This window comes from Carassius gibelio, chromosome B1, assembly GCF_023724105.1.
Source record: "Carassius gibelio isolate Cgi1373 ecotype wild population from Czech Republic chromosome B1, carGib1.2-hapl.c, whole genome shotgun sequence".
Taxonomy (NCBI): Eukaryota; Metazoa; Chordata; class Actinopteri; order Cypriniformes; family Cyprinidae; genus Carassius; species Carassius gibelio.
This window is the reverse complement of record NC_068396.1, coordinates 11,965,819-11,992,809: the sequence shown is the minus strand read 5'-3', so window position 1 is coordinate 11,992,809 and position 26,991 is coordinate 11,965,819. Positions and strand designations below refer to the sequence as shown.

The following is a 26,991-nucleotide window of genomic DNA, read 5'->3' as shown; positions in this document are numbered from 1 at the left end:
TCCTGTCTCAGGACCTCGCACGGAGCACACATGCTGTACAGGGCCAGTGTTCATGCACAGTCATGTTTGCAGCCTTGTCTGACAGTGAGAGAGAGAGAGAATGAAAGAAAGAGAAAGGGATGATAAATAAAGCTTCAAAGATCTAAATGACAATAGCTCTATTTTACCATAATGTTTGAAGTCAGATTTTTAAGTCAAGTGCTCTTGTTATTTTGTTTGTCTGTCATTTTGGAAACAATTGCATATGTAAAAAAGAGGGAAGCAGAGTGAAAAAGGCTACAGGATGTATAATGGAAGTGTGCCTAAATTAAAGTCAGAAATAGGCCATATAATCCTGTAGCTGATGCATTACCTGTGAATCTCACAGGCCGTGCAGGGTTGCTGTTATCTGCATTTTTCTTATTTTGCTCATTTCCCTCTGTTCTCCTCCACTGGTAGCTTGACTATGAGATACTATGGCTTTTTAATGGTTTCTGTCATAGGTCAGAGATACATTACTGAAGCCATTAACAAAGACAACATAATACTAAGAGACCTAAGAGTAAGAGTTACTAAGAGTTCTCTTGACCTACATACCCCTCATCACTGGCCTGTCCTCGGACATCACCCATTTCCCTTCATGTTTATTGTAAAGATTGAGCATTGCTCAATATGGGCATTTTTGTACAAGCCAGAAACATAACTTGCTTTTCATGTTTTTTTTTCTTGCACATTTTTCTTACAACAGAATGATTAATCACATTAGAAGATTCTAATCTAATTTCAATAAAGGCATGAGACAGAAAGTCTTCTGAAGATATATTTCTTGCAAGAAAAGGTCAACAGTCATAACATAACAGTCATTCAAGCTGGCTGCAGAGTGCGACAGAGGAAAACAATCTGACTCAACATTTATACCTTCATCAAATTAGGATGCTTCTATTTTATCCAACTGTAATGCATAGTTAACATATGTATTAATTTAAGGTATTTAACTAGATGCATTTCTAAGAATTTTATTTTCTAAGAATCGAATAATATTTCCAGTCTCACACTTGTCTTGCACATCAATATCAAAAAGATTTATTGTTTTCTCTCGGCTCATAAAAGCTCAAGCATATTAATAAGGCATTTAGAAAAGCAACGAACACGCCAAGATTTTAAATAAGATTTCCTCCACACAGAATTGACAAGAAAACAAGAAAAAAAGAAGATATTTTATGATATATTGTTTAAAAATGAATCTTTAAAATGTTATGACGATTCCTGCTCACAGTACAGACAGAATTATTTAATGTGTATGTAAATAGAAATAAATAGATAAAGAAAGAGAAAGAGACAGAAGATGAATTAAATGAAGGGAAGGTGACAGAAAGAGATAAAGAAAGCAATAGTAAAGCAGAGAAATGTCTTGTCATAACAATAACACAAGCTTATCTTATCTTGGGCCCTGTTCTCTTGCATTCTGCAGAAGCATTTTTCTAAATTGTGTGTTATCTCTTTCCCAAAACACAACAAATACATAATTGCATGTGTTTGTGTAGTTATGTGTCTGCATCTGTCAGTCCATCTACATGCGTGCAAGATACAGATAAGGAGGCACCAGGGAAATAAATGTATGGGAGTGAGAGATAGAGAGTGTGACGGAAACCGTGATATTTCCTTAATGCAATCATGTGCTTTGAGCCTTGTAATGTGCTTTAGAGACAAAGCTGCAGAAATAGATGTGCTCTAGTATAACAGAAGCAAATCACTGTAGGTAAAAGTTGCACTTTGCTGTAATTTGCATGCATATTTATTACTGAAATGCTGGAAAGTATACAGGAACAATATTTCATTACTGCTCCAACACAACGAGTGGGAGCTTATAAAAGCAAAAAGAAGAAAGAGAAAAACAGCATGTAAACATTTAAAATGGGTCAAATAATAAATAGGATATTATTAAATATTAATTTATTCTCATTATTCCAAGCATATGACATTTTATTTTTAGCAGACAACCATACGTTAAACTATCTGTATGCATATTTGTCTGCCCATATATCTATCTTTTTGTCTGTCTGTCCATCAGCGTAAGTATCCATCTGTCTGTCTGTGTGTCCATTTATCTATGTGTTCAGTTCAATTCAGTTTTATTTGTAATGTATAGTGCTTTTCATGTTACAAATCGTTGCAAAGCAGCTTTACAGAAAATTTAAGTTTCTACATTATATGTAATATTAACTTATCAGTTGTCAGTATGTCAAGTTGATATCCATATTGCAGAAATGTACAGTAAAAATCATGCAGTTAGTTAATGAAGTAATCAAACATATAAACACTGTTAACAGCAATCATTATATGTTGCGATCAAACTTGGTAGTTTTGTATGTTGTTTCAGGGTTGGTATCATCTGAGGTCCTCTAAGGGGTTGGCATTATCTCTTCTCAGGTGTTTCGGTCATCTCAGATGTTTGTAAAGGCTGGATCCAGATTGAAGGTTAAGTGTAATTCCTAGTTACCTTGGGATGCCAATCCCATATGTCCATCTGTCTGCCTTTATGTGTATCCCTCTGTCTATCTTTCTATTTATTGCCCTTTAAAGTCATTTTAAATCACACTAATCCATTCAGGTCAGCAATTTTAGCATTACTGATATACTGTATAAACACTTAAGACATTGAACACATGCTCACTGTTCTGGATGAGTCACACTGATGTTTTACTTCATCATATTCATGGCTTAGACCATGCAGATATAGAAAATAACAAGAGATCAGGTGAAGTGTGCCGGTGTGCATGAGTCACAAGTAATTAAAGAAGCAACTGCTTTCTTTCAAGCATATGAATAACCATGACTCAGGGTAACACAGTGAGTCACCTGCATGCTGTCAATACAGATTGCTTTTACTTGCATGTATTTATTTAGGTAAAATGCACATCTCTGTTTGTGGGTATATGTTTTGCTCATCATTATTCACAGAACAGCCTCAGTGTTTTCAAATGTGTATTGATAGACTCAATAGAGTAGCAAGGACACACACACACACACACGCACGCACGTATGCACACACACACACACACACACACACACACAGTGCACTGCAGTACAATATACAAATGTATTCATTCTAGGTTTTGACAATGGGGACTTATACTGTATGGGTGAACATGGCCAAAATTTGTTCAAAAGTGACTAAAGACATTTTCAGTGTTACATAAGATTTCTATTTTAAAATGCTGTTCTATTAAGCTTTATATTCATCAGAGAATCCTGATCTGAGTAAGAACCTTGTGACAAGCAAATTGTTATTCATCATAAGTTTAAAATGGATGTTGACCTGTTAATGTTTTTGCACTGAAGTGTCTTGTCTTTGTCAGGGACTGAGAAATATGTTGCATACACCTTTATTTTCATCAGAATAATCTTCTGCTTTTGAATGTACATGTACACCCTTTTACATAGAGTATCCATCCGAACATCTAAGACAAAATCTGCAAATGCATCATTAAGGCTAGCTATCCCTGAAGCACTGTTTCTACTGTCTCTGTGCTTTAGCTTCGAGCTACATGAAGCCAGCTGATCCATGCTTTGTCTTACCTTTAAGCAGCTGTGTACCCAGTTGATATAGAAATCTAGTTTTCTTGGCAGAATTTTTTTTATTTTTATGAAATTGTAAAAAAAAAACACACAAAGCATTAATTTTTTAAAATGTATTTAGGCAGATTATCAATGATCTCTTTAGGTCAACTGAGGCTGTATACTATTGCTTAATAAAGCAAAGATTGACAGAGATAAGGGAGTGAGTCTGCTGGCCAGTCAGACCAGATGAAGATCCCAGATGTGTGTTATAATCATAGACTGTTTGACAGTGTCACAAATAATAATGTACTGTATGTGTAGGTGCAATTTCACAGGTGCATGTGTATTTTTTGTTCCTTCTGCTTTCTCCATCTTGTTTTTTTTAATCTTCTATCGGATGCATTTATTTATTTCATATTTCTGCCTGTCATGAGAAATCCCATCTGCAGGAGCACTGAATCATTGAAATGAATTTACCTTGGGAATAAGATTTGTACAGTGGCTGAACAGATCCTTTCCTCCAGTAATGACTCAGGAAACTTAAAGAAAGTTACTATAATGTTCCCGGCTGACTGGTGGTCCAATGTCAATGTTCAGTCCATTTTACTGTATAGGGAATAGAGTGGCGATCTGGTCATTTCTCTTCCTGGTAGATAATGAGGTGTTTTTCCCTTCTCCCAAATAAAACCATTACAGTGGTAATATATTATATTATGCAACAGATTTTCATAAAGTATTCATCATACTATACTATACTAATTCTGCAGTCAATAATACTTTCCCCCATGGTGTCTTAGCAGCAGCCCCACTGGAAGTTTTCCTGGAATCTGTATCTTTGTATTATACATTAAATAAGTAGTTCCTTATAAAGTGCTTCCTATATGAAGTGCACTTGAAATGCTAGCAGGCGGAAATGGTATTAATCCCATCTTTGTCAAGAATCTGTCCAGCCCAGTAATTGCACATTGGAGCTCAAGCCTTGTTAATTGGCTTTATGAAGAGGAGGAATGAAAGAGGGAAAGCGAGAAATCATCCTTCTCTGAGTATTATGGATGTGACGAAGCTCCATTAAGGATATCAGGAAGATCTGAGTTCATTTATCTCTATATGACTAGTTTATCCTATTTCAGAGAAGTACAGATCTACACACACTTTCAGTGGGGTCAAGGTGTAGCTGGTTAGCATGGCCTCATTTGCCTCCGCAGGTAGATTTTTTTGTTGTTGTACAAAACATGATGCATTATATACTAGCAGTAATAAATTATACAGCAGATGTTTTAGCATATTTGCTTGTGAAGGTTTTGGGCAGTGCCATCAGTCATTCATTATAGTTATAATGTAATTTTAAATGTAATTTTTCCAATCTCTCTCTCACTGAGAGATTGATGTTGAGATTTTAATCCCCTCATCCTTTAGCAACAACCTTGTTGCAAAGCTTGCATTTTGTTGTGAAATTTAAAAAAAATAATCTGTGCCAAATAAGTTCAGAATGAACCATTATTGCAGTAATAAATGGTCTTTTTGGACTGGGGAGGGTGTTTTACAAACTCAAGTTCTTTATCTCAAAACATTAAGGAAAATTTCCTTGCACATATAATGACCCCATTAAGACAAGTGTGGGATTTTATACTTTTCTGTGAAATAGGAAATGAAAGAGCTAGTGTATGTGAAATTATCTTGAAAATGTTCTTCAGCACAGTTTTCTCTCACCTAGTCAGACGTAATGGTTTTAAATTCTAAAACACTAAAGAGACAGGTTTTTCCTAGCGTAGAAGCCCACATCAAAAAAAGCTGGAAATATGTTTCTCATAAATGCAGATTTATACCTCACGATGTGAGTTTATATCTTGCATGTGGGATTTTATTTCTCATTTTAAACTTAATCAGAAACAGGCTTTCATGTGAAAGAGACATTGGATTGTTTCACGACAGGTTTAGAGAGTAGAGAAGTAGTTATGAGATGACATTGATTTTTATACCATTTTTGCTATTTATTAAAGAGACAGTTTTGGAAAAAGCACAACTTTAGCACTAAGATCCTTCGAACTTTAGTACAAAGGTCTTTCTTGGATGGGTGTGGTATGATTTCAGTTTCACTGGTAAATAACTACATGTGCTTCTCAATTAATTAGAATGTTGTAAAAAAAAAAGTTCATTTATTTCAGTAGTTCAACTCATACTGTGAAACATGCATTAAATAAATTCAATGCACACAGACTGAAGTTTAAGTCTTTGGTTTTTTAAATTGTTATGATTTAGGCTCACATTTAACAAAAACCCACCAAATCTCAACAAATTAGAATACATCATAAGACCATAAGACCTTTTTTTGTGAATTGTTTACCTTCTGGATAGTATGTTCATTTACTGTACATGTACTCAATATTGGTAGGGGCCCCTTTTGCTTTAATTACTGCCTCAATTTGGCGTGGTATTGAGGAGATCAGTTTGTGGATCTGCTGAGGTAGTATGAAAGCCCAGGTTTCTTTGACATTGGCCTTCAGCTCATCTGTATTGTTTGGTCCCTTGTTTCTCATTTTCCTCTTGACAATACCCTACAGATTCCCTATGGGGTTCAGGTCTGGTGAGTTTTCTGGCCAGTCAAGCACACCAACACCATGGTCATTTAACCAATTTTTGGTGCTTTTGGCAGTGTGGGCAGGTGCCAAATCCTGCTGGAAAATAAAATCAGCATCTTCAAAAAGCTGTTCTGCAGAAGGAACCATGAAGTGCTCCAAAAGTTCTTGGTAAATGGGTGCAGTGACTTTGGTTTTAAAAAACACAATGGACCAACACCAGCAGATGAAATTACACCACAAATCATCACAGACTGTGTAAACTTAACACTGGACTTCAAGCAACTTGGGCTATGAGTTTCTCCACCCTTCCCTCAGACTCTATGACCTTGGTTTCCAAATGTAATACAAAACTTGACAATCCTCATAAGGCTGTGGTTCTCTGTTGGTTGTGCAGCTTTTTTTTTCTCCACTCATTTTTTCTTCCACTTAACCTTATGTTAACATGATTGGATACAGCACTCTGTGAACAGCCAGCATCTATGGCAATGAATGTTTGTGACTCCTTGTGAAAGGGTGATTGTCTTATGGACAACTGTCAGATCAGCAGTCTTCCCCATGATTGTATAGCCTGGTGAACCAAACTGAGAGACCTTTGCAGTTATTTTGAATTGATTAATTGATTGGCATGTCACCATATTCTAATTTGTTGAGATAGGTGAATTGGTGGGTTTTTGTTAAGCCAAATTATCAATGCTAAAAGAACCAAAGACTTAAACTTCTTCAGTATGTGTGCATTGGATTTATTTAATACCCAAGTTTCACAATTTGAGTTGAATTACTGAAATAAATTATATAAAATAATATAAATTATATAAATACATTTTTCACGACATTTTAATTTATTGAGAAGCATCTGTATGTTGGAACAGATTTGGACTTGCAACTTACTGTAAATGTCACGCTGCCAGTCTTTGTTTTCCTGGGTGTTCCCTAGTGAGCTCACTTCCCCTTAGGCACTTCACCATAGGCACTTTAATTCCGCTAGTCTGGTTGTGTCTTCACAGTAATTGCACTCCAATTAGAATCGCACAGGTGTTGACAATACTCTGTCATTAGTTTCCCTATATAGAGCTGTCTTTCTCTGTTGTCATCATGGAGTCCTTACCCTATGTGTCTCATGCTCTCGTTCCCCAAGACTTCCTCTACCTTCTTGTTCTTCCGAGTTCCCCGTTTCATCCGGTTCCCTCTTTTGGTTTTGTTTGTCTCTCATGACTGTTTATTTTGTATTTACCCTTCTGTTTAAATAAAACCCTTACCTGCATTTGGATCCAACCCTCTCTTTGTGTTTCTCCTAAACCCTACCGTGACAGAAGGACTCCATCCATCAAGGATCCAGCGGTATGTCTGCTGCCATGTCTTCATCAGCCAGCAAGCGAAATGGTTTTGAGGGCTCTCGCCTAGTGGTGTTCCGGGGGACCAGGGGAGGTCGCTCCGGAGCAAGCGGTCGAGAGGAGGGTTTTGACTTTGACCACAAGGCCGTGGTGGTCTTCCGCTCCGCCCTGGAGGGCTCTGGCCTTGACCACACGGCTGTGGTGGTCATCTGCTCCGTCCTGGTGGACGCCTCAACATGTCCTTCATGGACTTATGTTTTGTGTTTTTTGAGTTCTGTTTCTGTCTGTTCCTTTTAGTTTAGTCTGGCCCTCCTTCCCTCCCCCTGAGCCTCCACCTGTCCGCCTCCCTCCTGGACTCCTTGTTTTGTGTTGCACCTTTCCATTTCTCCTGGTTGCTCCTGTCCCTGTTTTCTGTCCCTCCGTCCCTCCCCCTGGTCCGCCGCCGTTCCACCTCCCTCCTGCCTCTTTTTCTGTTGGGGTTTTCCTGGGTTTAGGTGGAGCATCTGGTAGCTGCTCCGTAGGGGAGGGGGTAATGTCACGCTGCCAGTCTTTGTTTTCCTGGGTGTTCCCTAGTGAGCTCACTTCCCCTTAGGCACTTCACCATAGGCACTTTAATTCCGCTAGTCTGGTTGTGTCTTCACAGTAATTGCACTCCAATTAGAATCGCACAGGTGTTGACAATACTCTGTCATTAGTTTCCCTATATAGAGCTGTCTTTCTCTGTTGTCATCATGGAGTCCTTACCCTATGTGTCTCATGCTCTCGTTCCCCAAGACTTCCTCTACCTTCTTGTTCTTCCGAGTTCCCCGTTTCATCCGGTTCCCTCTTTTGGTTTTGTTTGTCTCTCATGACTGTTTATTTTGTATTTACCCTTCTGTTTAAATAAAACCCTTACCTGCATTTGGATCCAACCCTCTCTTTGTGTTTCTCCTAAACCCTACCGTGACAGTAAAACACCCGGTTAGTGCTGTCAGTTGTTACAAGATTCTCAAATATACTATATATTGTCTGACATACTACTTAAGTGTGCCTTGCAGTTTCACTTATTGTCCAACACACTGCATCTTGTATTGAGTGGAGATGATGTGTGGAGGTTCAAGAAGGCTTTTGAGTCACTACATACATTGTATATAATCTGAAAAGGCGAAGGTTACTCTGAATAAAATTGTGCGCATAATGGAACTATTCTTATGCTATAGGACGTTTTGCTGCATGACTGCTGTTCTTCTCCTAGTGGGTCACTGAATCTTGAGATTTGCCTGAATGGTGACTTTTTCACAATGAGCCTGAAGGGTTTGCTTGAGTCACAAAATATTGTTGAGGTTATAGAAACATAGCAGAATGTGTTAATTGTAGCAGATGTCATAGTATGTACTTTTAACCTGGCTTGGATCACAGTACACTACTCTCTCTTTAAAAAAAGTTTTCATTTAGTATTATATATTTTTTCTTAGTGTCAAGATTTTAATACTCATTCTACTATAAAGAACCTTTTGTACAATAGAAAGATTCCATTTGATGTTAAAATTTCTTTATGGAACCAATAAAGATCCATTAATTTTTTATTTAATTAAGTGCATAAATGTAAAACTTTTCTGGTGCTTGTGTGTTAAAATCTCACTGCCAGTATTGGAGTTTGGAGTTTTTTATTTCGGTGGCAAAATGTGTATGGGGAGTAATTTTAATTGAAGTGGGATTTTTCCCCCCACCATTTTTGTCTATTGTGTAAAATTTTTGCATTTAATTGTTTAGAAAATACATTGCACAACATTCTTTTATAAGCTGCATTGTTTAAGGCATCATTCACATCCTACTAATGGTTTTCTTCGTAAGCACTACTAATAAAGGTCAAAGTATGCTGTGTGAGCATTGAATGATGGAATCTCCTACTGTATGTGGTATAATTTGTTTATTCTGCTTTGCTTGTTTTGTCTTCTGATCACTGATTTGATTAAAAATGGCAAAAATGGTTCACCAATTGTTCTTAATTTTATTTTATTTTTTTGTGCCAAATCAATTCTATTATGAAAGACTTCAAATAGCTTGAATGTAGTTAAATCCTTTCTTTAGTAGCTTGCAAGCAAGTTAGTGTTTTTCAGAAACTTTCTGATGCCACAGTCTTGATGATCCCTTCTGCCCAAAATATGCCCAATTATACAGCTAAAAATTAACCAATTCAGTGAATAATATTTATAAAATATATGAATTACAGTGAAATGTTACATAAATTATTTACACCTTTTACACATTTTTTTCTGTTATTTTGACTTTGACTCTTGCAGTTTGAAAAATCACTTATGTTATTTGTACATTGCAACTTTCAAATCTAAAGATTCAGTGTTTCTTATGAAGACTGCAGTAGTCTTTGTTTCTTTGCCTGGAGGCAACATTTAGAAAACTTTGATATGCAGGTCCCATACAAATCACAGTCACTTATACAGTACAAACGCTGATCCGGCCCTATACATCGGGCATCATGCCAGAGCTCTAACTGTGCCTCTTCAGATATCTGCCTCTTAATGGTGTTTTAAGAGAAGCTAATGACAAATGGAAGGTGTCACAGCAACTGTGGATAAAGGGACTGATAGCTCTCTTTCTGTTTTCAGAGCATATGCTTGCTATTAAGTTAGACCGTATTTATAAAAAAATACAGTAATAGAGAACAGACTTCACTCAAACACATAAAAATCCATTTACTTGTCATGCAAAGGCTAGAAATTGAGAGTACCTTGGATTATAGCTGCATTATAAAATCTCTCACTACTGTAGAAGTGAGAATTACTGACACTGAGCACCTCTTAAAGGTTGATTGTCCTAAAATCATGGAGTCATAACATGGAATGTTCTTTAAACAAGCTTCTTCCTTATTGTTCATGCTCAATAAATGTGTTAAATGCTTTTCTAGCACCTTTTCCAAATGACATAACCATTACTCACAACAGCACAAACTATACTTAGGCTGCACAATTAATTGAAAGCGATTGTTGACTTTCAACTTGTCAGTAAAGCGGGTTCTGTAATCAGTATTAAATCTTCATCACATGGTTTCAGATGGAGCAGCATTTACTACACAGAGTTGTAGTTCACTCACAATCTAAACATTGTTTGTGTAGCTTCTCAATGAACTATGGCTCTGTGTAGAAAATGCTACTCCATCTTTAAGCACGTGAAAATACCACATTTTAATAATGTTTTTACTCTGATCTCACTTCATTATGTCAGTTGAGTGTTTGAAATAAATCTGTGAGATGATGTGGCTTCTTACACAGAATAAGGCACACAGTATATTTCATAGAATTCCTAGCAGTGATAAAGGCTATGTTGATTGCACGTCCTGATTTTGCCAAGTCCGATGTGTTCCTAGGTCAACATATTTTGTTGACCCTGGAACAACATTTTATTCCAAAAATATATTCTTAACCATATCCCTACACCTAAACCTAACCTTAACCATGAGTAATCCCTAAAATCAGAGGAAATGATAGATGAATGACACTGATGTACAAGCACCAAACACTGATTTTAAGCATAAACTTCACAAAATCTATAAACTGGTTCTTCAAATCTGATTGGTTAATCACAATGTTGTTCCAGGGTCAACAACGATGTTGTCCCATGTCTCACTTGGTAAAATCAGGTTAGGCATGTTGATTAGCAATGTATTATTATATACTTTTATTATAATAAAAATTCTAATAAGATGAACTCAGATAAACCATATATTGTCATAGTCGTGTGTTTATTAGTCACCTCGAATCAGTGGCTTCATCCGAAAACTTAGGCAGCTGACTTGCTGCCTCACTGCCGTATCATGCAATGACTTTGCAGGCATCATTTTTGCACGAAGGCACCTCATGAAACTGATTAAGGACAGGCTTCTGAGGCAGCATAATGGTTTAATGATCTACACCAAAATATAACAAGTTTTGGTGATTGCTAAACAAATATTCAATTACTATAATACTGATTTCTCGCCAGAAATAACATAACATAACATAACATAACATAACATAACATAACATAACAACATAACAAAAGTGCAAAAAGCAACTTTCAGACACCATCTTTATTGTTTAGCTCAACTGTCACAGAATGGAATGCACAGGATTTTTGGATCTCAATGGAAGCAAAGGATACATGTGCCTTCAAAATTAGATTAATAGAAGAAGTTACCTCTCAAGACTGGAAATTGATCAGAATTTGGATTCGTACGTGTCTTGATGCCTTCCTGCCTGGAATGCAGCCACCGGAAGCAGTTTAATTTTCTGTTTATTCATTAACCGTGGATTTCCTTTGCAGCGTGTATATGAAGTTTCAGCGCGATATTATCAGATACCATATTATACACTATATTGTTCCTGCTGACCCTTGTCACGTTCCACTTACCACGACCTTGGAGGATTCACTTGATGTGTTAGAAATTCAAAAATAATTTATGTTAGAAATGTATGTGTGTGTTTATAATTTACTGTAGTATATATTATAAAAAATGTGTGTGTGTGTGTGTGTGTGTGTGTATATACCACATTATATTATACATATACTTGATTAGAAATTTTACTTAAATTGTAACTATAATATAAATATATATAATTTCTAATTGAGATGATTGTTATTAATACTATTATATGTAGTTTTCCTTCATTTAAAACAATAAATGTGGCAGTGGAAGTTACATTTCTAAGTTAGGGTATGTGGAAATATCTTTAGGCTCATGTGCATTAGATTCATTAGCATCAGATGTATGTGTTGTCTGTGCTGAACAGACCCATGTGTGGTTCTCTCTGTAGAGCTGATGAGGTGAAAGGAAGAAGCTCTGATTTCTGACCCTCATAATATGCTCAGCTCTTCAGCCTGTGGCCACACACACACTATGAATATGAGAAATGTGTAAAAGAATGCTTGACTTCTGCACATTGTGCTGTCAGCAGTTACCTCATATGTGCTTTTCTGTTTTTCAACAAATGCTGGGGGCTGCTTCTATTCCAGAAACTAGGTAATGTTGAATGCATTTACACTATTTATAGTAGTGTTTGTATGTTATTTGCTTCTGTATGTTATAGTGCATTGCTCAGTGGTAAAATGTAAATTGCCACTTTATGGGTATTGTAGGAATAAGGTTTTAATTGTTATTTTTCATTTTGCTTTAGTGTGCACTAAATTTAGTCATCATAAACAGAAGTTTCATTATGAAAATGAGACTTACTGCTTTTGTCAAACAACTATGTGCTATGAACCCCTTCCAACAGAGTGCTGTGTATGAATGTCTTGCATAATATTTGAAACTGTATATTAATAGAAATCAATTTTTTTATCAGTATTCTTTGATGAGCAGATGAAATAAAAAATACCATTCATTTTAAATAATAATAATAAAGTCTTTACTGTTGCTTTTATAAATTGAAAGCATCCTTGGTGAATAAAAGTATAAATTTCATTATTTGATGACATTATTAAAAAAAAAAAAAAAAAAAACGGCAACAATGATTTATTTTGGGTCTTTTTGAAAATATTTGAATATTTTGATTATTTTAAGTCTAACAGAGACATCAACAGATGATTTAAATTTTTTGACATATATAAAATAAATGAATAGGCATATATTATAATAATAATAACATAGTATTATTCAAAGGGGTAATTTACTTAGGGGGGGGGGGGTTGGGTGGGGGGGGGGGGGGGGGGTCATTCTCATGGCTACCCCTCCCGGCCTGCAAGGGGCGATGGGGGTATGTGACGAGTGGGGCGGGGTCGAGAGCTGTGGGAACAGCTGGAGTGATTGGGAAAGGACCAGGCCTGGGTTTTATTTTGTGTTTGGTTTTGTTTGCACGGCAAGTCGTCCGCAAGGGGGCTGTCACGCTGTTTTGTGTTTATTTGATTATTAAAAGTTTCATTTGAATGTCTGCTGGTTCCCACCTCTTTCTTCCCGTGATTGTGGAGTTGGTACTGCATTACAGGCACATTTAAGAACAAGCATTTCAATTTAGATGTATTCAGCTGTTTTCTGTACTCGATTTTTACCGAAATAGGGGTAATTCGCATGCTGGTGTGTTGCTGATATATGAGCCGGTGAAGGGCTGCTGTTTGCGATGGAAATGCTAAATTTTGACCGCGGCATCGTGTTTCACTCATAGCTGAGAGATGGCGTGACTGACTCCAAAACCTGCCCAAATACAAAGAGTACTGAAATTAGAGAACATATTTTAACATCAAATTAACTTAGACTCAGTATTATAACAAATAAAATACATTTATATTTTGCTTATGCTATTGTTGGTTAAGAACGGTGGAACTGAGAACTGCTATCTCCTTTGGACTAAAAAAGCCTGCTCTCAGCAGCTGTGTTGTGAGAAGTTTCATCGGAGACAGGGTCAACCCAGCGGTTAGGTAGAAAAAAATAACCATCCAGCACCTGGGTTAAAATATAAAAAATAACCCCCAAAAATTACCTAAAAAACTCAACCCAGCTTTTGGGTAAAAAATCTAATAAATAACCCAGTATTTATTAGAGTGTGCATATATATATATATATATATATATATATATATATATATATATATATATATATATATATATATATATATATATATAGGCACAAATACATATTAATTAATGATATTTTGATGTTTGAAAGTCTATAGGTTGACATAAATTCAGATATAAATGTAATTAAAAAAATAAATAAATAATTATTGATTTTTCAAATATTGCACCTGTCAAACATAGTCTATTTTGCCGTCAAGACTGTTGACGGTGTCCTTTATCAGTAGGCTTTATATTTATGCTCAACATGAAGTATAGATTGTTGTCGTGAAGACAAGAGCCTGGTCTGTCGGCGGCCTCCCTCTATGTCACTAAAGCAGCAGCAGCGCGCCAGCACCGCGTCAGGCATGATTCTGGTGTGTAAAGACACAGAAAACGTGACGCAGCCCCAGTAGTTTTCTTTTGTTGACAGGTTGACAGTGTAAAGTAAATGTAAGGTAAAAATTCACCCAAGGGCACCCATCGTTCATCAAAACATGCTGGATTTCTGCTGTAATTTGCTGTAATTACGGCAAAGCTGCTTGTTATCATAAATATCATAGCATTGTTTCCTTGTTGTAAGGTTAATGCTAACCCATATAACTTATAATTGTTCAAACATTTACAATGGACTAAAAACGACAAATGCAGAGAGGAAAATTACAGAAAATCACCACACGCCACTGCTCTTAGAGGACATGCTTGTTTGAATAGGACAGCCTAATGCTTGACACTTGAGTGGATGAGAAGTAGAACTGACAGTCCTGTCAGCATGAGGACTGGCAGTGTGTGTGTGTGTGTGTGTGTTCGGTGAGTTGGGCTCAAACCTGACATCTGACAGAGTGAAGGCCTCCGCAGCGCTGTGTTTATTTCTCTATCTCCACCTCTCTTTCAGTGTTCGTGTGCATGTGTGTGTGTTTCAGAGTCTGTGGCACGGATCTGTCAGCTTGTGTCTTGCCAACTTTGCTCCGAACTTGCCTGACACAGAGTGTGACACCACCTGTGGTGTTTTGTCGTCTCCGCTCGCTCACGGGAGATGCTGAGCTTGTACGACAGGTACCTTCACACTGTCCACAAGCTGCAGAATAACACCAGTGACACGAGGTCGTATCGTGCTGGCTGCAAATGATCCAGGAGAGCAAGTGGGCGTGAGGTTGTGATCGTAATAATGAGAGAACATGAAGTTGTGTTAGGCGAGGCTACCTTTTACTGGATAGTTCAAATGGTGGACACATTCAGGTTTTGTTTCACCATTACCACAACACTTGAGTTGTCAACAAGCCAGGTGTAAGAGCTAATTGACTACTTCAACAACGTTTGAATAACACATTTATTGCCAACAAGTGAGTTTCTTTGGTTTCTTTGGTTTCATCATATGCAGGCAGACAGGAAAAGTAAAAGAAGAATAGTGAAAGAGTAGAGATGCCTGTGCATGCATCATGTAGAAATCTGTTCACCCCAGCAATCTCTGCTGTCCTTAATTCAAGCAGGCAAGTAATGCCAAGAGACAAAGAGAAAAGAAAAAGACATGACTGAGCAGATATGACATGAATTGCTCTGGTCTTTTTAGGTTGAAATTTGAAATGCTTGATAGCATCCCTGAACTGTCCTTTTATATAGCATATAAAATAAAACATTTTTTATAAAGTGTTTCTCCTATCTATCTGTCCATCCATCCATCTTTGGTTGAACATGATTCAGTCATGGACAGTGGTTCCGCACAACTGAATCAAGTTATTTGGACATATATTATTTGGTTATTCTCAGATCACTTTAATTGACCATGAATATTTGAGAGGAAATGTTTCAATCTTGTGGAACCACTGCTCATGATTAAATAATGAGTTAAAATAACATGCTAGCAAGTTTTATCTATTTTTTCTTTACAAATATAATTTTAGAGTTTGGCAATCTAAAGACGACACTGATTACATACTGATTACAATTTATTTTGAGCTACTTGATTGAAAAATGTGCTTTCAAAGTGAAAACACTTAATTAAGCCAAAGAGTAGCAATTTCAAGTCAATTTAAGATGATGAAATCACATTTATTCTTGTGGCCAGTGAGAAATTCGCTTGGATGTGCGCTCACAGAGGCCTCTGGTTTTACTTGCTCATGATATGGAAGGTGGTCTATGGTTCACTTCTGAACATTCTGGGTTGGTTTTTCTGGCTGTTATTTGTCAATGTAAAGAGATTCAGATTATGGGAATAGGAACACCAAGGTCATGTCTGAGCTGATAAAATGTATACCTTTAATGATGAAAGTTGCTTAAAAAAGTTTCTGCCAAATACATAAATGTAAATATTATTTGTTTGGAAATGACAGACTGTCCAAATGATCCATGAGCTGGGATAAAAAAAATCAGAAAAATTAGATGTATTTTTCACAAAAGCATAGTGCTTAAACAAATCGTTGTCTATGTTTGGCTTCTAGAAGGTGCTGAGACTCGTGGGTAGACATATATTTAAAGGGGCCTCTGGCAACAGGGAGGGAAGTAAAGCACAGGGAGCTGCTTTGAAAAAATGACCCACAAGTAACCCAATTCAATTTCAATGAGAGTGGTGGCCGCAATCCAGCAAAACCACTTTGAATGTGTGATAGGTTAGAAAAGAATGCATCTGAGAGCACCTTGTGCTACCCTAGGCAGTAAGCAATGTCAGGTATCCTCCACGGCAGCTTAAATGAACCAGTTCCAGAATATCTTTTACTCAGATTTTTTATGATTAGTGATGTTATTACTAGAATTTGTAGCATGTGTCCTGTGGAGGTCATCAGTGATGGCGATATTCTCTTATGCAGACAGCTGTCTGCTTCTTTCATAACCATTTTAGAAACATCTTAACCCAGAATCTCATCCCATCTGTTTAGTAACAATAGTATTTTTAGAAATGATAATTTTTTTTAAACTATTTAAAGTTTCTGTAATATAAGCCCAGAAAACACATATTTAGTGTGCTTTTGAAATAGTTATAAATGATTCCAAAAAAAAAAATTTTATGACTTAGGTCCCATTTATACTAGTGCGTTTTCGTTTTAAAACGGCATTTTAGAATGAAAACGATCCTCGTCTACACTGTTATTTCCGCTGTTTTTCATGTCACGTGACCATTCATACAGGTACAGCCATAGAAATGACTTGGTAGATTCCCTATTATTTTAGATTGTGGATGCGTCTACGTTATTGGAGCGATCGAACGGGAAATTTACATATACATCTATGGGTGCAACAATGAGCATGATGTTATTGTTTGCACGGTCGTCAAGGATACGCAGAGCGAATGTGGGCTGCCACATCATCCTTTTCAAAAGTCTCAATTTTGGTCCGTTCACACTGAAATGGTTGAAAAAGCAGAAGTAATATAAATGATAGCTGTAACAGTAGCAAAAGTAAAAAAAAAAAAAACACATAAGTGTAAACAGGGCCTCAAAATCAGATGAAATTTGCATTGTAACCCGGGTTAATAAAATTAAAACTAAACTGAACATAATCCAGACAATTTTACAGTATTACTGTTTTTTGATCAAACACATGACCATGGTGCAGCATAAGATACTTCTTTCAAAATTAAATATTATCTTACGAACCTTAAACTTTTTGAACTTTTTAAAAATGTCAATATATTAAAATATGAATAGTAATGAGTTTGATTCTTAGTTGACGTCAATTGCAATGTACATCTCTTTGGATCAAAGCTAATGATCCATTGTTCACGGTTTACTGTAATCTTATTATTTAATAAATGTATAAACCAATTTTTAGTGTTGATAAATATATTTTTGTAATAGTTCAAATGGGTCATTTATTCTATCCTTTTCTATCATTTATAGAATATTTAACCTATTTTAGCTACTTCTGTTTCCTTTTTAACTTGCGTGATATGTCATAAACACAGATGCAGGAGCTATCCAGGTGCAGTATTTATTTATTTTATCTTTTTTGAGTGCCATACATGGACACCTTCATTATTAATAAATAAATGTAAGAGCGAAACTTAACTAAGCAGTAAAGACATTTATGAAAACATCTTTTGACATTTATGAGACATACATGTTCCCTTCATTTTCACCTCACTACTTAGGGGATTCATTGTTGTGTGCTGTAAACTGCATGTGTCATACACAGCGTGTTGTATTTAAAGTCATCCTTCATACACAATGTCATATAGTTTTTAAGCGTGTTGAGGTAATTCTGATTCTAAATATGGCAGCAAAGCTTCTGGCCTCAGCAGTTTTATGCCGCATGTGTCTACACACTAATGTGTTAATGTGTCTCTGTATGCCCTTGTCCCTCAATTTAACTCTACACTAGCAGCGTGGCATCACGGTTGGAGGGGTTGGTTCTGAATTTCAACGCTGTTTACTGAAGAGAGTTAATCAGGCGGATTACTGTGTTCACAGTCCTCCATGTAACACCTTGTTGCCTCTGAGTGCAGCACTAAACCCAATGACTGAAAACTATTTGACCTTGGTTCTTTGCCTGTGTGCCCTTGGGAGAATCCATGACAGTAGAAGAGAGCCATTTCCTTTCTGATGCATAAATAAAAGTCATATTTCATACTTCCAATTTAGCTTCCTTCAGGTTGTGTATATGAACATCTAAGGAGGAGTACTGTTGTTAATATTCATACAGAGTCATCAAAGTGCTTCTTTTGTTTTCACAGACTTAGAATTGGTGTATACAAAGTGTGAGTGAGCAAGGCGAGAGAGAGAGAGAGAGAGAGAGAGAGAGAGAGAGGCTTGTCATTACTGTCTGACTGCTTGTCTGGTTCATAAACATGATATCAGTATCATCCAAATCGAATAACTTCATGCAGGCTTCCTGTTATGGTAGACTGCATAGGTGAAAGGGCTTCTGCTGACACCGTAATCAGCTTGGAGAAAAACTAGAAGGCTATTTCTGTCACAGGTACACTGTCCTATTTTTGTCTCAGAAAGACACATTAAGGGACGACAGCCAACTATGTGGGCATTGAAAAGGAAGGGTAATTGGTTGGTAATTAGCTCAAAACCTAGTGGTTTTCATTTTATTGACTGTAATTGGAGACATTATGTATGTTACATTGAAAGCCATCCTCTTGCTGTTTTCCACTCACAGTCTTTGCCATTCATTTTGTGGGATTTTACTGTAGCGTTAATCTTTATCAATGACACGTTAAGAAATCTCTCATTCACTGACTGGCGATCGGCATATATCAGTCATACGCTACTATTCCAAAGTTTGGGGTCAGTAGGTTTTAACAGTACAGAATTGCGAGAACCTTCTCTACCACCCAGTTAACGACACACATAAACAATCATGTTTGCTGCTGACATACTGCCAACATGGCGGAGAGGGTGATGTCGAGGGTAGGGGCTCTGTACAATGACGACAACTCCTCACTTTCAATAGAATTTTGCTGCAACCCCAAGTAAATATGCATAAACCCACTATTTAAGGTCTTCAGCATTACTAAAAACTTTCAGACAGATGTTTTAGGTAGAGTCTTCAGGTTATTTGTCCTCCAGAAGCAGGATTGGATACCCCTGCTCCTATACTGTATGTATATCATATATATTTTATTTAGGTGTTCCATATGCATCAGTGGAAGAATGCAGAAATTTCAGAACAATAATGTCCTGAAAATAATTTGACTGTTGTCAAATAATCCCTTAACTTTACATATATCACGCAGTCCATTTAAAAATCACATCAGTCAATCCATTCAGAAAACCTTTTCCATTTCAAGATCTCAGGAAGAGTTGTTTATATGTAGAGTGACATTGGTGATTATGTGTTTCTACACTAAAACAGTATTCATAATGTTAATTGCGGATAGTTGAATGTAAGTGTAATGGATGCATGTCTTAGTGCTGTCTTCCTCCGTTGATGTATGTGTAAAATGGCATGCCATGACATATTGAAATATTCCTGAGGTGTTTATCATACATTAACATACATTATCCTGAAGGTTATGCATAATGACCTGCCGGAAGGAAGAAAGGGAAGCTGTCTCACTTTCTAACCTTGTCGATATGGTCACCTGCTGACCTGTCTCTGAGCTCTGACCCTAGGCACTCTGCACTAATTGAGACAACATGGCATTGCAAGGATACTGGCTGCACCTGACGTGTCTGGCCATGCCTGAAGCAGCCCTGCCATTTAACATGTGAATGGCCTTTCTATACATTAGATGGAAGACCCTGAAAAGAAAAGACGATATGCAGATGCTAATGTGGTTCACCCAAGCTGGAAGATTACAAAGTGTTTAGTGGTTAGAGGGAATGTAAGAGGCCATTTGTTTAAGGGCAGTTTTACACTCATTAAAAGTACTGAGACTCATATCTTTCCGGTAATATGCTTCTGTCACTTCTCAGTCTTGTTAATGGATACATTCTAAAATCCCTCAAGGGAAAACATTTAAAAGTTTGGGTGCCTACCACAAAGATTAATGGTGAAAATGGGGAATCTCTTTCATGAGCCAGAGTCCTATCTCACTGTAAGCTAAATAAAGTGGTTTGAGCGACAACTTAATCACTCTGATAACCCAAACTCACAGATTGGAAGCAAAGCCAAGCCAATGGCATTACATTCCCTTGGGACTTGACAGTTTGACTTTGTCAAGGACAATTCTTTGATTTCTTGGTGTTATTCCTTCCATCCGTAAGAATAAAGGCTGCCAAGCCTTCATCATCTAGCCTTCTTAGTCACAGATAAACTGAGTGCACCAGTGAAGTCGTCATGGAGACAACCCAAGTAACCTCTGCTGTCAGTGTGCATCAAGACTTAACCTGGAATGGCTCCATCTGAGGTCTTGAGTCTAGGACAAACCGTGACTGCTGAGAGATTTGAAACAAACCTGTTTTGTGAACTTTTGAATGTCTTCATGGGTATAAGTATATGTTTAAAATCAGTTAGAATCATTATTGGGATAGTTCACAGCAAAATGTACATTCTGTGTGATTGCAAACATGTATGATGTTCTTTCTTGCGAATACATTTTTAATACAGTATTTCAACATTTTGTCAACACAGGCACATCGGAAAATACTGCGCTATCAATGTTTTTGCAAAAAATGTCACAAAAATGTAACAATACATACAATTCACACAAAATTGTGATTACGGGTCAGATGATCAGTTAATAAATTACTTTCACATGGTTTCTGTGATGGTGCGGGTCATAATCAAAAAGTTGATTTCACTAATTCCATTCAAAAAGTGAATTTGTATATTCATTCATTACACACAGACTGATATATTTCAAATGTTTATTTCTTTTAATTTTGATGATTATAACTGACAACTATGGAATTAGTGAAATAAATCAACTTTTTGATGATATTCTAATTATATGACCAGCACCTGTATATTATGACCTAAACACATTTGACCATAGTGCATGATTTGTAAATCAATACATTTTTATGGTTGCTTGAAAAACAGCTTCATATATGGATTTTCTCATGTAGTAAACTTGCTCGGTAGCTCAACAGATACAGCATTGACTTGTAATAATATAGGTAGCTTGGATATGAGTCCCATGAAAAATAATTAATGAAAAATAACTAAAATATTTTTTAGAAGTGCTTTTGTTAACACTATCGGTTGAGTTAAATGTAATAAATCATTGCCAGGATCACATCCATCTGCTGCGCATGTATTTAGTGCCACTGACTGGGCATTTAATTTTGAAAAATGTTACAAAATATGCAACAAGCTACATAATATTCTACAAAAATGTTTTCACAAATAGGTTTTTCCACTGAGCCTTGATTGCTTTCTGTCCATATAATTATAGTCCGAAACAGCATTGAATGGACCAAAAGAAAAAAGAAAAAAAAAAGAACATCATACTGGTTTGTAACAGCATAATTATATTTTTAAGTAAGCTATCCCTTTAAGCTTTACATCAGAATATAGGTAGAAATACATCGGGGTGGGGCCTCTATAGGCCACAAGAAGGATGCTCAGAGAAACCAGTGACCAGTGGTATTTAAAAACAGCCAAGGTTATTTGCCTGAGAAGCGTGGATGATATTTGTGCAAATGGTGAGAAGGTTGCGTGTATGTACCCCTATGTGGATGACATGTCAGTGTTGTGCTTAAAGGGATATATGAGTGACAGCTGTGCTTCAGGCCACTGCAAGCTAATCGTCAAGACAGACTGCCATTGCCCGCAAATTAGTGCTTCTGTTCTGTGCTTTGACAAGAGAACTGACACGTGCTGACATTGCAAGGGGGCTGCGAGACAGCTGACACACAAGGACGGGTTCATGTGCCCATTTCTCATTGACTTATCAACATCCTGATTTTCAAGGGTTTGCCTCAAAGACAAATAAGACCTTTTCACTGAAAGGCCACCTTAAAGATGATATACATGCTGGTGACATTACCCCAATGAGAGTTTGAGCATTCAGGAAAAGTTTATTATATATTATTGTTCGTAGTTGGATCTTTAAAGGGGTCATGTGATGCACTTTCAGTTTTTCATTTCTCTTTGGAGTGTTACATGCTGTTGGTGTATTAAGAAGATCTGTAAAGTTGCAAAAACTAAAGTCTCAAAGCTAAAGAGATATTCTTTATAAAAGTTAAGACTAAAGCCCTATTCGGACGGGATTAGTTTTACAGGGGGTCGTTAGAGAAATCTGCGTTTCACAGACGTACTTGGTGATTTAAAATGTAATAAACACGGAGATGTTAGTCCCGTCCGAATTGGTACATGAAAATCACAGACGTCAGGTGGTAAGAATCGAAACTCAAACGTAGTTTAGAAAACTAGTCCCGTCCAAATAGTGCTTAATTCTAATACGCCCCCACATATTTATGTCACTGTGTGGGAATATTAGCATTACGTCGCCCAAATGTTCGCAATGCAAAGAAAGAAGGTGTACCTTTCATTCTCGCTGTTGCCGCCAGCACCATAATGGGGAGAAGCTGTGTGTTTCATAGTGAAAGCAAAAACACCTTGTTTTGCCTTCCAAAAGAGGATGATATTCGCTTTGTTATGCCTAGAACTGATCTGTGCTGGTTGCTGTGGAAATGGATCAACTTCGTGCTGTCCAGCCTGGGCTCGTCACATGTGGTTGTGGCAAGCCCCCGGCCGCTCCTTCGTCGAATCCCCCAGCCATTCCTCACTCTAGCCCCTGGATTTTCCTCACTCTAGCCGCCGGCCGTTCATTACTCTGGCCGCCGGCCATTCCTCACTCTAGCCACTGGCTGTTCCTTACTCTAGGCCCCGGTTGTTCATTACTCTAGTCACCGGCAGTTCCTTACAACTGCCAGCTGCTGCTCACTCAGGCCCGCCAGCCATTCCTCACTCTCAATCACAATACACTGGATAGCTGGCCAATCACCTCGCTTTTCAGAATGATGAGCTTTGTAAAAAATTACATGTTTCAGAAAGGCGAGGCATCGAGGAGAAACAATACATGTACAGTATGTGGAAAATAATATGTTTTTGAACCTTAACCTGTTAACCTGCACCTGGACGTGGGTGCACGGAACTCTCTTTGTTTGCACGTGATAATGTTTATGAACAGATTAAATGAAACAGGAAAAGATGAATCTGTATAAACTATATATTATTATAAAGATCCAAGCCTCAAGCATTGACGACAGATCAGTGTTTTTCAATGGAAAGCTTATAAAGAATGTATTTGCTAACTTTGTGTAAGCAGTACACATCAAAACATGAAAAATCAAAATGCAGTTCATACCAGATTCATCCTAATAACAAGTCATGAACACATCCACAGCTTTAAATCCCGGTTTAGTTAGAAAGGAAAGGGTCCACTGAACGACATCTCATGGAGCACATTTAGTCCAACAAAGCAATAACATTGTAATATGGATGTATTGAAGTCAAAGCAAATGATCAAATTGAAAGAAAATGTAAGTTAAATTAACATTAGATGTCCAAACCAGAAGGAAAACATTGTCATATATTTGTCTCCAAGATAACAGTGAAAGTCAACATGTTAACTTTGACAGCCCCCAATTTTTTAGATTTTTTATTAATTTTCCACAGTTTTTCCTTGACCTCCATCTCTTGTGATAACCCTTGACTTAGAATACAAACCAACACAATGGATAAATTGTCAAATAGAAAGAAAAGCATTTCAGACAGCTGATTGCAGACTTTGGTTTTCTTGGTAAACTGAGCTCTTTTAATGCATGCAAGTTTAGCTCAGCAGAAAAATCTAAGCAGCATAAAATTTGCTTTTCAAACTGGTCTTATTGCTCTCTATAAATGCAATTTAAATTGATTTAAATTCGTTTTCTTTCCCTTTTGTGAAATATATAATTTCTATGCTTATGTAATGTAAAAATCCAAGTATATAGTACTGTATTTATGTATGAAACATTAAGCATATGCGTTGGCATTCACACACATTTTCTAACACAGTCTTAAGACAAGAGGGAGTGCAACTCAGCTGAAACTGCCTTTAGTGTTTCCCTTTTGATTACAACATTAGTTAATTATTTCAGCTTTATACACAATGTCAAGTTCTTGTGCCTGGCGGCAATTAGAGATGTGCATTCATTAAAACCACTCTTGTTTTTTTTCCCCTTACCATCCACACAATGAACGTAATTAGTAACTGCACAATCACATTCATAAACACACACGTGCACCCTGCTTTATATAGAATGCACATTCCATTAATTGATGGAGGCAAATATTTGGAGTACAGATTAAGCATTTGTTTATGGGACAATAAAAGCTTTATTGAACTCCTGGAAGGCTTAGTAAACATGTTCTGTTTACATGATAAAAAGGAAAAGTTACTATGTAGGCTACATCTGAACACAGAAAAATGCTTCCTTGATCATTGAAACATTACTATGTAATATGACTAAGGGGTGCTCCGATCACGATCGGCCGATCGTTATGCGCATCTCGTCAGTAAAGCCGGTTCTCTAATCAGCGGTTAATTTCATCAGGTGCGTGATTTCACATAGAGCAGCTGTTACTTCACAGAGCCATTGTTAATGGAGAAGATGCGCAAATCCACTTCATTTTCAGCGTTTTTTGGCGCTTCTTCTCAGTTAACAACGGCTCCGTGTAGTAACAGCTGCTCTATGTGAAATCACGCACCCGATGGAATTAATCGCTGATTAGAGAACCGGCTTTACAGACGAGATGCGCATTAACGATCGGCCGATCGTGATCGGAGCACCCCTAAATATGACATATAAAGTATTGTAATGTCCTATTTATTAAGTGTGATATTTCCATATATGTTACCCATTTTCACGCGGTCGTGGTTGTAGCAACAATATATGTCAACAATATGTATTATATTTATATGCAAAATGTTTACAAAAATCTGTATGTTTAAATATTTTATATTTACATATAATATTAACATGTGTTGGCAGATTTTAGGATGGATAGCTAAGTTAAAGGCTAAGCTTTTGGATGTAGTCAAAGACTCTTTAACCTGTATGTCTCTCTTTCTGTCTGTTTCTAAGGTAACATATTTGTGGTGAGTTTGGCGGTGGCGGACCTGGTGGTAGCCATCTACCCATATCCGCTGGTCCTGACCTCCATATTTCACCGAGGTTGGAACCTGGGATACATGCACTGCCAGATCAGTGGATTCCTGATGGGCGTCAGTGTAATCGGCTCGATTTTCAACATCACCGGCATCGCAATCAACCGCTACTGTTATATCTGCCACAGCCTCAAATATGACAAACTCTACAGTGACAAAAACTCAGTTTGCTATGTACTGTTAATTTGGGCTTTGACGGTGCTTGCTATTGTACCCAACTTGTTCGTAGGTTCCCTGCAGTATGATCCACGGGTTTATTCCTGTACATTCGAGCAGTCGGCGAGCTCGGCATACACGATCGCTGTCGTGTTCTTCCATTTTATTCTTCCCATCATGATTGTCACCTACTGTTACTTGCGAATCTGGGTTCTGGTCATACAGGTGCGAAGACGAGTGAAGCCCGACAATCGTCCCAAGCTCACGCCACACGATGTGCGAAACTTCGTAACAATGTTTGTTGTTTTCGTGCTCTTTGCCGTGTGCTGGGCACCATTAAATTTCATCGGGTTGGCAGTAGCGATTTCTCCTGAGCACGTGGTTCCTTTAATACCCGAATGGCTCTTTGTGGCAAGTTATTTCATGGCATACTTTAACAGTTGTCTCAATGCAATCGTCTATGGAGTTTTGAACCAGAACTTCCGTCGTGAGTATAAGCGCATCGTGGTTTCAGTATGTACTGCCAGGATCTTCTTTGGGGAAAGTTCTAATGAAGCGCAAGAAAGACTCAAGAGTAAACCTTCACCACTCATGACCAACAACAATCAGGTAAAAGTAGACTCTGTGTAAGCGCTGAACGTGAAAAGAACACCGAAAACTAAGCAACTAAGCAAACTTGATTTAGGAAAAAAACAATGTGATCACCAAATATGTTGTCAGGACGTGGCATCTAGCCATGAAACTGTGATTTGTTGTCTCAACACAATCAAAACAAACAGGAATATTATCATTGTCTTTTATAAAGCACTTTTTTCATTCTTGGTCAGAAGTACTTGTAAGTATGTATGAATTTATTGTTTAAATGTTTACAGTTATTGTATCAGCAAATCAATGTAAGACATCCATTCTGTAATGATTATATATGAGTTATCTTTGTCTGGAGAGAACAAAAAACAAATATGAAGGTATGATTGATATATTACTGTGTGTGTGTGTGTGTGTGTGTGTGTGTGTGTGTGTATGTATGTATATATATATATATATATATATATATATATATATATATATATGTATATATATATATATATATATATATATATATATGTATGTATATATATATATATATATATATATATATATATATATATATATATATATATATATATGTATGTATATATATATATATATATATATATATATATATATATATATATATACAGTATTGTTCAAAATAATAGCAGTACAATGTGACTAACCAGAATAATCAAGGTTTTTCGTATATTTTTTTATTGCTATGTGGCAAACAAGTTACCAGTAGGTT

General features: G+C 36.9%; 1 protein-coding gene across 1 annotated transcript in view; it reads left to right on the top strand.

Moving 5' to 3' along the window:
* Positions 1-26,681, top strand: part of LOC127948824 (melatonin receptor type 1A-A) — a 46,305-nt gene extending 19,624 nt beyond the window's left edge. Inside the window, exon 2 of the mRNA XM_052545590.1 lies at positions 25,432-26,681. Within this exon, the coding sequence (XP_052401550.1) occupies positions 25,432-26,300 (869 nt within the window). The 3' untranslated portion in view covers positions 26,301-26,681. The remainder of the gene's footprint in view (positions 1-25,431) is intronic.
* The last annotated feature ends 310 nt before the right edge of the window (positions 26,682-26,991 follow it).